General features: G+C 35.1%; 1 protein-coding gene across 1 annotated transcript; it reads left to right on the top strand.

Moving 5' to 3' along the window:
• The first annotated feature begins 303 nt into the window (after window positions 1–303).
• On the top strand, window positions 304–6204 carry med21 (mediator complex subunit 21). Its single transcript, XM_066705453.1, has 4 exons — window positions 304–377; window positions 875–989; window positions 2899–2999; window positions 5704–6204. Exons 1-4 carry the CDS (start codon window positions 336–338, stop codon window positions 5878–5880), a joined length of 435 nt encoding a protein of 144 aa, XP_066561550.1. The 5' UTR covers window positions 304–335; the 3' UTR covers window positions 5881–6204.
• Window positions 6205–10803: the final 4599 nt, after the last annotated feature.

Genomic DNA, 10803 nt, shown 5'->3' with positions numbered 1-10803 from the left:
AAGTAAAATCAATATATACATAAAAAGGCGTTGTATTTCTAGTTGAAACTTTTATAATAATCACAGGCAGTGAAATATACAATGTTTCCTTTGCTAACGTTAAGTTTCAATTGAACTTTCTTGGTGTTTGAATTATAAAATGGCACGGACTTTTCCTGATGATGATGATATTACAAGCGACAGTTATTTTTGGCAGCTAAGTTACTCTTCTGTCAAATATTAACATTTGTATGTGTTTTTCTAATGTGAGAAGGGCATTTCAATATCGGCTCTCCTCATTGGTTGATCTGTTTCGTTCAATAGGGAAGAAGCTTGTTGGTTATTGTTCCATAAAGATGGCGGACAGACTAACACAACTTCAAGATGCTGTTAATTCTGTAAGAAATGTGTTATATTATTTATAAGAAATCGCCCGTTATCAATAATATACATTGTATAATTTAAACGTTATTTGCTGGTAAAAGATACAGCAGGTAATATGATGTAAATTCGTTATATACAATCACTCGAGTACCTAGCAACAAATTGTGATTGACTTTCTTTTTCTTTCAACTGTATCGCAATTTGGTAGTGAAACCAATCGAATATCACGTATTTGACTTTTGAGACCGTACAGCCTTGATGCATTCGTTATTGTGTTTGGTAGAAAGTATTGTTCTGTGTATAAGCTGTTACCTCATATAATGTATTTGCTCGTATCATTAATTTTAAGTGGGAGATGCCTGGAGTATCCGTTCTGCAAAATCGCCACGATTTTGTTGTTGTAAGACGGCATAATATTTTTATGTGTCAAGCTATTTTAAGGCTGTACATGTATTTGTCTAAGTTGGTGGGCCAAGGTGGTTTCAATTAATTGTTTGTTCCGTGTCTTCAGCTTGCAGATCAGTTCTGCAATGCCATCGGGGTCCTACAGCAGTGTGCGCCCCCCGCCTCTTTCAGCAACATCCAAACTGCCATCAACAAAGACCAGCCGTCCAATCCCACCGAAGGCAAGTTTCAGTTTCCCCCCAAAGACTTCTATGAAGTCTTCTGTTTGTTTTGAGGTTGAAGATATTGAAATTAATCATATTTTAACTAATATAAACCCATTTTAAGTTCTTAAATGTGGATTTCACATTCACTCTACAGTAAATATATGTGTGCACACAGCACACTGTACAGCAGCTGCTCATTGTTATATGAAGCTTCTGAAATTGATTAAAGCATTTGCATTTTATATGCTACTCTCAGGTTTGTTTAAGAAGCAACGTGAAATATATTCTTTGCATTTCCTAAGAATGTTTCCCAACCTTGCAACCAATGAAAAAACAGAAGTTGAGTTTTGAAAGTGATAGGATTATTGTGCAACTCTTTGTAGATCCTGTATTTTACTTATGGGTTGCACCAGTAAGAAACCTTGTTCAATTGCTTTCTAAACTTTTTATCTTCCTGCATTCTTTCATTTATGCTGCATTCAGGCATCATAGTCCAGGGCCCTGCATTTTACATGACTTGTTTTTTCAATTGTAATTCAACTGCTATGTCCTAGATATCCCTACAACCACTCCAGTTATTGTATTTTACTAAATTAACGAATCAACACATTATTCTTTGATTCATTAGAAAAACTAATTTTAATGAGTATGAATGGTAAATAGATATATGGAGATGGCTGAACATGAAGTCAAAATGCATTTCATTAGTCAAATGCATAAAATAATATCCACTCTGTTCTGTACTAGAGAGTGACATGAAAGGTAATTTGTTTATTGTAGCATGAATAAATGATTGATTACATTTTTGAAATCTATAGTGATTTTTCTTTTTTGTGTGTAGATGACCTCTTGACAGTGTAATGCATAGAAGAAGCCTAAAAGTAATTTGTGAATCTGAGAACATTTACTTATATTAAAAGGGTTCTTCTATTTAATCATAGGCTACACCCTAAACTTAATTCCCTCACTTGACATTACCATGTGAAAAGAGTTTTGCTCTTGATGATACTGGAAGAAATACTGATTCCTCAGAAGACCAAAGCCCTGTTTACTGTTCCACATTTCACCAAACACTGTAGTTTTAAAAGACATACAGAAACTGCTTCAGTATGTGCAAATAAATACATAAATGTACTTTCATTATTCACCCTGATTGTTACCCCTGGCAAGGGACTGGTGGATATGATTGTGGTTTAAAAACTGTTAAGTGAGATTCCATTAAACATATAATAAAGTTGCACAATTAACAAATACATACTAAGCAATATTACATAGCACAGATGCCACAAAAAACAAACTATATGTAAATACCTTGCTACTGGCCTCAACATGTCAGTGACTAATTGAGATGATTAAAGGAATCCTGAGATTATTAATTAGTAAGTGGGGGTAATTAAACAGACTACACAACCACCTTGTGGTGAGAGGAATGAAGTGCAGACTTAGAAATCAGGTTGCATAAAACACAGGGCCCCATTCATAGTTCCTCAATAAGAAATGTTTTTGACCATTCTTTATTTATTGAAAACAATATTTTTGTTAAATAAAGAAGTTTCTACTTTTAAATATGTGAAGTATGATTGTTTCAGATGAGAACATAGAATTTATATTTTCGCTTTACAGATGAAGCACTGAGGTATAATTTCTTACAAATCAACATGGCCACTGCCTTGCTATATTGACAGATGATCGTATGCAAGAAGAACAGCTTGCTAACATGGTTATGTGTAAAATCCAATTCTCATAATGGTGAAAGCTTTTTATTTTGCCCTGATGTGTTTTGATTTAAAGTGGACTGTGCCAAAACACAATTCCCGTTCTTAGTCGGGGTACACTGCAGCTGTAGAAATAGGCAGTGCGTTGAGGTATGACTGAATGAGCTTTCGCGTATTCTTTTCCTTAAAAGTTATCCTTGCACTTTCAGAATATGCCCAGCTGTTTGCTGCCTTAATTGCACGGACTGCGAAAGACGTTGATGTGCTGATTGATTCCCTTCCAAGTGAAGAGTCTACAGCAGCCTTGCAAGTATGACCTCCATTTATTTCCTCTTCTCCACAACACCATCAATTTAACTAAAAAAATATATACAATTACATGGAAAGGTCTATTTGTCAGTCCAACCTAGGTTATGTCTTCTGCATGAAAGGTATGCATAAATAACTATTCATGAAAAATAATTGCCATTGATGAGTGGAAGGCATTTGGCCTGTATTCCAGCACTTCTTTGTGATCACAGTCACAAAATGCACACTTGCATTACAATCAAATATACTAAACATACACTAGAAGAGTATTATATAAAGGAATGGTGACATTGTTTCCCAACTGCAAATCCTCAATTCAGGATTGGCATTTTACACAAAGCAGACATATTTTACAATTGTATCTGTTAGATCACAATGCAAAAACCTCTTCACAAGTAACGTGTGTCTGGTTTAAATGTTAGATTAGGAGATTTAAAGTAGCTATTCTGATAGTAACCAGTAGAGTACCAGAGTGACTGTGATTATGTAGACCTTATCATCACTACAGTAGATTCCATATGGACGCAAGTAAGACTAGAAACATCAAACAACCCCAAGCAGTCTCTTGGAGGTTTGGTGATAATTTGAAGTACATTGGATTGTTTCAGATCGGTACTGTAAAATTGTTACATATCACATGTCAAAGCCCATGACTGATTTAACATAAACAAAATTGAATCGGGGGAATCAGTGAAAAGTTTTAAATTGTTTTTTGTTTTCCACACAATTATGTCGCATGTGTTACGTAACAGTATAACAGCTGTTTTTCAAATGCTTTTAGCATTTCTTTATTCCATTGTCTTATCAGTCATATCCTGGTTTACAGTGTGAGGTTATCTGCTTATTGCTCTGTTTATTAATCTCCTTCTAAGACGCGGTTCTACAGTACATTGCTCAGTTCTCGCATATGGTGCTAACAAACCCCCAACTGCCATTTCCTTTGTCTGTTACATAACCTACAAAACCATATTACTGTATTGCATACATCTTCCGGTTGCAGGAAAATCAAATGTGTATGTGAATATGTATGCCAAAAAAGTGACATCTTGATAGATTTTTTTAATGGTTAAACTAATTTATCTTTCACAATGTGGTATACAAATCTTCTGCATATTTTAGTTCGCTCATACAGTGGTGATGTGTTCAGTTCTTGTATTATTTTACAACCAGACTTCAGTCTTTTTAACCAGATACAAATGTGATGGGTGGATTGGTAGATATGCTAGACTGTGATAGTGTAATGGAAGACTTACATAGCCTAGTTGTTTTTTCGTGGTTTTTATTTTATGTATATGTACACTACCGGTCAAATGTTTTAGAACACCTCAATTTTTCCAGTTTTTATTGACATTTACGCAGTTTAATGTCTCAATGTACTCTGAAATTAAAGCATAGAACAAATAAACAATGTGGGGGGGGGAAATCATGGAATCATTTTGTTTAACAAAATGTTACCCCTTGAGCTGACAAACCTCTCTGGTACCCTTGAAAGGGCACCAGATGCATGTGCTTCTCTTTAATCCCAAGTGTACTCTTCACTGTTGTGTTGTGTGCCAACTGTTTGGTATCCCATGAAAACTGAGACTCTCGGCTTTCTAAAAATGATATATATATTTTTTTTAAATACCCCCTCTGCATTCTGAAATGGGGGCTTTTTGGTTGGTTTTGTAATTCTATATGTAGTAACCTGAACTTCCTAAACTCAAAAGACATTTGTCAAAAACCATGGCTTTTGGGGGAGAAAAAATGACCTTGATTAAGTGTTTCTGATTTGTTTATTTGCACTTATGTCATCCTGGGCCACAGAAGGGATGTGGTAATTTTGCTTGGCTGAGTAAACGTCGCCCTTGTCAAACCTTTTGAGTTCACTTTCACATTGTTGTAGCGTGTGTCCCGATCTTACACTTGCTATTGTAATTCCAAATTGTTTATCTGCAATCAAAATATATAACTGGTTCATAATCTGTCCTATTTAATGAGGGTCTTGTCACCACACCATAATATGCATTTTTATTTAGAGTATTTTAAATCAACAGTAAAATCTCATAAATTGATTTGCTGATGTAAATCAGAAAGCAACCCAGATGCACTAAATACAGAGTGGGTTTTCAACACAATTGTGGAGTTTCTCTGTGTTGTAATCGTGAGACACTGCCCTCCTTTTGTGTTGCTCTTTCTTCCATGTGTTTTTAATGGGATGAAACTGTTGAAACTATGGAGAATGTTTCGAAAGGTATCCATTTTGCAGTGCTTGTGGCTCTTTACAGTCCTGGGAGCAATGCAGATTGTATCTGAGGAAGCAGCTGAAACGGAGACTTGTGTAGTACATCTAATGGCCAAATGTAATACACTCACATTGAATAACAATCCGTCTTGATAGGTAACATCCAAAGCATAAATATCTTTAAAAAAAATAATAATAATAATAAAGTGTTAAATATATTAAAAATGCAAATATTATTGTTACATTCCAGATTGTAATTGATTTGAATTCAGAGGTGCAGCTGTATTTTGATAAATTTATTACACAAGGTGTGTAAAGAATTACTGGTTTCACTGACTTTGATTAACATTAGTCTAGAATTACTCTACCTAAAATAACATGGGGTAGTCTGTGACTGTGACTATTGCTAATTTTGGTGTGTGAAGCCAGTTAACTGGATGCATGCAAGATTTTCACTTGTTTTGGCATTTTCTTTTTGAAGGCTGCAAGCTTGCGGCAGCTGGAGGAGGAGAACCACGATGCGGCTGCCCGTCTGGAAGAGGTGGTGTACAGAGGGGACATGTTACTGGAGAAGATACAGAGTGCTTTGGCAGACATTGCTCAGTCTCAGCTACGGACGAGGAGTGGTGCGCCCAGCCAGCCAGTTCCAGAGTCCTAACAGCAGGCGGCAGCACAGCACAATGACAGAAACTCCCTTAGGCACCAAATCAGAGTTGATTTCACATTTCAAAAACACTAGATGTAAGATACTGCCATTACTGGGAAGCATTATGGCCACCAATTATGTTGAGGAAAGGGTGTGTGTTCTTCTGCAGCTACGTCAGTCGTCTGTGCAGATTTGTCTAAGACGAAGGAGTTTCTTCCTTTTTATTTAATTTTACCTTTTGAGTTCTTAAATTTCTCTATATACTGTTGTCAATGGAAATTAAATGCCTCTTTGTATTAGAATAAAGTTTTATTAGTTTTGTTCTTCTGTTAAGTATTTATGAATCCAGCAATTTCCTTTTTTTTTTTTTTTTCTTAAAATATACCTTTGACTCATTTGTTCAAATTAACACAATGGATTACAGACTAAATTAATCTGACTTCTGGAAGAAATTTGAGATTTTCATCACACAAGGTGGGCTTTCAAAGACTTGCATGAAATAAATGTCAGCCTGCCGCAGTCAACAGAACACCTGTAGCTGTGGTCAAAGCAACAGCAGCTGTTTATTTAGGCATGTGCAAAGTGATAGGGTTATTGGTAAATGTGAGAGAGGTGTATGAGACCTTTTATGGTGGGGTCATGGATATTTCCAATCCATCTAAGCAAGTTCTTGAGGATTATGCAATTTAGTTTTTTTTTTTTTTTTTCAATTTTGTTTAAGAAAAAAAAAATTAAGGAACGTGACATGATGAGCTGAAAATAGCTCGAGCACTTTTTGGAGTGGTAAATAGTTTCCTAAGTCTTAAAAGGAAGCTAGTCAAATTAAACCATTTAAGAAAAAAACTTTACTTTTTCTCTAGAATTAAAAAGGGTAAATGTGCGCACATCCAAAAACGTATATACGGTGCTCAGCAAAAAAGTCAGGTAAACATAAATATTTATTTAAATATAAACATATACTTTAACATATACTGTTAAAGTAAAAAAGTACTTCCTGTACACTTCCATATATGCCTCAAGGAGGAGGAAAACAAATTTGTTATATATATATATATATATATATATATATATATATATATATATATATAATATTGTAGCATATATGGAAGTGGGCAGGTACTACTTTTTTTTGTATGTAGCTAAAACATGCTTTGGTGCCTTGTTCATTAATGTTTTTTTAATTGAGAAATGAGGAACATTGATGCGAATCTTCTGTTATAAGAACTTGTCAACTGATTTATGTCAGGAGTATAATTCTGTTTTTTCTCTGAAGAGGAACTTGTGGTTTTGACTATTTTAGTAAGCTTACGGAAGTACAGTGGGTGTGAGAAAGTAACAAGAAGATTGGCTTTCAGGTCCAGTTTTACTTGGTAAAGACATATTTTAGTGTGATCTCATTATTTTTTTTTTTTTAGCATGAGGTCATGGTTTTTTTATTTTCAATTTTTTCATAAAATTACTGTTTATGATGAGCTAATGATTTTATATATATATAGATATAGATATGAGATTTTTTTTGTATTCCTACATTTAAGTATAAAAACTGTTCAATAATGTAAATATTTATTTGGCTTAACTTAAAAAAGGAAGTGGCCCCCATATGCAAATTATTACATCACAATTCAGAAAATCCTGAGACCACAGAACACCATAGTTGTTTTCCAAGAATCACATCTAGTAAAGTAAATTATTTGAAAATGATTTTTATTTTTTTTATAATTCAGTTATTCCCAATTTGTTATTCCTGTATTCTTTTCTCAAGTTATGATTATTAACTCTAGAAGATGGTCCTCAAAAACAGTTCCTGCTTGCTCTCTTTTAAGGAATTTGCTATTTGACCAATTGCCGAGTTAAAACACACAATGGTGCATTGCAAAATAAGACAACCAAACTAGTTCAACAGCATTCATGGATTTGTGGTGGTGGGGGTGGATTAAAGTCAAAATCTGACAAGTCATTGAGACCAGAGATAGTCATTCCTGGAAGTTTGATCACTTTTGAGGGATATCTGATTCTTTGTGGGATTGCATGTTTTAAATACTGCATATTCCATTATTATTTTTTAAATTGTATCAAGTATGGTGAATGCTGATATAGGCCGGTATGGAAGAGGGGTGTCCATACCAAACATTTTGGGTGCTTATTTATTTTCTTTCTTGTGGACTTCAAGTAATCCGAATTTCAAGATCAAACCAGCTTCTCAACTGCTTATTTCTCAGTCTCTGATTCTTCAGTGCTTCCATACATTTTTCTCTGTCGCCCATTGTAGTATCCTATACATCTCTATATATAGGTGTGTGTGTGTGTGTGTGGTTCCTCATGTTCTCCAACCCTAGTAGATCCATTCCTAGATGAAGGTCTCTCTATGTATAGTAGAACATGTCCTCATTTGCCACTCTGCACAGATGGGTTGGTCAGTATTGAACCCCACACTCTGTTGACAGGGTTATACTCAAACCCAGTGTGCCTGCCATTATATTTGATATATAACACTTGAGACAAGATTGGACCAGAGTTGAGGCCCTGACATGAGCCCCACATCTGCCTAATGAATTCTGGTGATGCTGAACCCAGTCAAGGTAAGCAGTATTGACTTTCAACTTGCTGCCTGGAGGAGAGGCAGCCATTAGGCCTTGGTTTATTTTCTCAAAATTGGAAGATTTTGTTTCCTTTTCTCTGTCACTAATGGTTTTATTTTGTGCAATTTTCCAGTTGTTGTGCTGCTTACATCCTTTTCCACTCTCTAAAGTGTTCCATGGAGATTTTTTTTGTAATGGGTGCTATACCAAATAAAAATTGATTGATTGATAATACTGTCTATCTTTTTGTAATACGTATTTTGTGAGTATCTTTATTCTTTGTTGTTCCTTTGACATTCATGTTCAAGTCAGTGGAAGAACGTCAGTAGGTTTCAAGGATCCAAGCTGGTTTCTTCTATAAATCATAAGTGAAAAACAAACATGAAACTATAATCAGCAATCTTCCATTCCATTCTATTTCCTACAATGGTGGGCAGTTTACTTCTTAAGGTTGATCAAATCAGGAATCAGGGTTGATGGGACTGTAAATGTTATTTCTCATCGCTAACTAATCGTTCTTTTTTGTAACACAGGCACACCACTCGGGAAGCCAATTTTAGCACTGTGGTTTCTCAGATCACCAATTCTGGGCACACATAACAAGATGAGAAAACAATGTTGATAAAAATAGACGTGCTCACATAAACAAAAAATAAAACCAGTGTCTCCTCAACCACCTCCCTTTATATTGACTGCACTTTATCTGCTCTTGTTTGTGTCTGAATCCTGAAAATCCCTTGGCACAGCTATAGCGTTGAAGGGGAAAGGAAGACCGCATGGTTAAGAAACCACATCTGGTGTGAGCTGATAAAAACTGTACAAGTGCATTGTGTTCAAAACATTAGCAAAAGGCTTAATTGGTTTTTCTTTGTGCATTTTTTTTTCTATTTCTGTATGATTACTATTTGTGAGTCAAGGTTGTTACTGTACATTCATGTGCATAACACTTTACTGCACAAAATAGTTTGTATTTTAAAAGCTAAATATCTGAATTGCTGACACTGTAAGACCATGTCCAAAACCAGTTATTGATAATAGGTGTTTTTGTTGCCTTTTACTTTTCAATAACTTTACCAAGCTCATAACTAGGTCCCAAATAACATACAAATGTTTTGCTTCTTTCTCTGACTGCTTAAAGATTAAAAAGGAAAACCTGAAACTATGCTGGTAGGCTCTATTTATAAACTATTATGACACTGTTATCGTCTAGTTTAATGATGTTAAGCAAGTGAATAAGTCATTATATACAAGTAACAGCCAGGCATGCCAGATGTGTAAGTACACAAACCAGACAATTACATCATCAGCAGTTGAGTGCACTTTAATAGTCCCTAAAAGGCATTTCTGTTGATAATAAGGGCCGGTCATTCCACAAGCCCAGTGTAATGGTAAAAACAGCAGTTAAAGTACAAGGCTGAAAGGAAATACTTCTGTTGAATTATATAATTGAGTTTCATTATTCAGTTTCAATTTGTATACTTTAATATAGCCAATCTTTGTTACTAGTTTGGTGTCCTAAATCTAATTTAATCTGTACCCTACTTGTCTTGTTGAAATAATATAAATGTTTCCTTGTCCCCCCCACCCCTGACATCACCACCTGAACACTGTGACAGTCATACATTCCATAGTCACACCTTCTTACATCAAGAAAGTTCCCTGGACAAAAATGTTTTGAATTTCTAGAAAGCAAGGAAAAAAGGCATTTATCTTTAATTTGATTTATTATAATTTCAGATGAGATTAAAACAATCATAATATCCCCAAACGTTTTAATTGAATCTGTATAATGCTGTGTCAATGCAAATATATTAATTTGTTTATTTATGTTGTATGTTTAGATGTATTTGTTTTGGATGTTACAAGTTTGGGTTATAGGACTGGGTTCAATAAATATTGTAACAAAAATGCTTCCAATTCATTCTGACAGTGCTTGTTTGCTATGTTTGAGTGTTTGTCCATGTTTTCAGAATTATTATAATGTATTGGTATATATAACTAAACAGAACAAATAATGTATATTACGAAACACAATAGCAGATATTTGATAGTTGATGGATTAAAAAAATATATAATATTGCGGTGTGCATAGATTTAGCAATTTACGCCTGAACAGTGCCTGTAGCTAGCGCTTCAACAAAGAGTACAGCACTAACGAACAGCTGTGACCACGAATGACTGGAGTGCGAAAAACGTCCTACGTCTTCTAAGAGGCGTAGAGGCCACGCCCTCTCACGCCTCAACTTCTGATTGGTGAAAAGGGATGGTCGCCCCCTATTCTGCTTTTCCATTGGCTCTTTTCATCTGCCAATAATGTGACGCTGCGGTGCGTGGCGTGAGGGCTATGTGAGCAGGA

The sequence above is a fragment of the Amia ocellicauda genome, chromosome 5, assembly GCF_036373705.1.
Source record: "Amia ocellicauda isolate fAmiCal2 chromosome 5, fAmiCal2.hap1, whole genome shotgun sequence".
Lineage (NCBI taxonomy): Eukaryota > Metazoa > Chordata > Actinopteri > Amiiformes > Amiidae > Amia > Amia ocellicauda.
The sequence above is the reverse complement of the archived record's forward strand: the minus strand, read 5'-3'. Positions and strand labels throughout refer to the sequence as shown.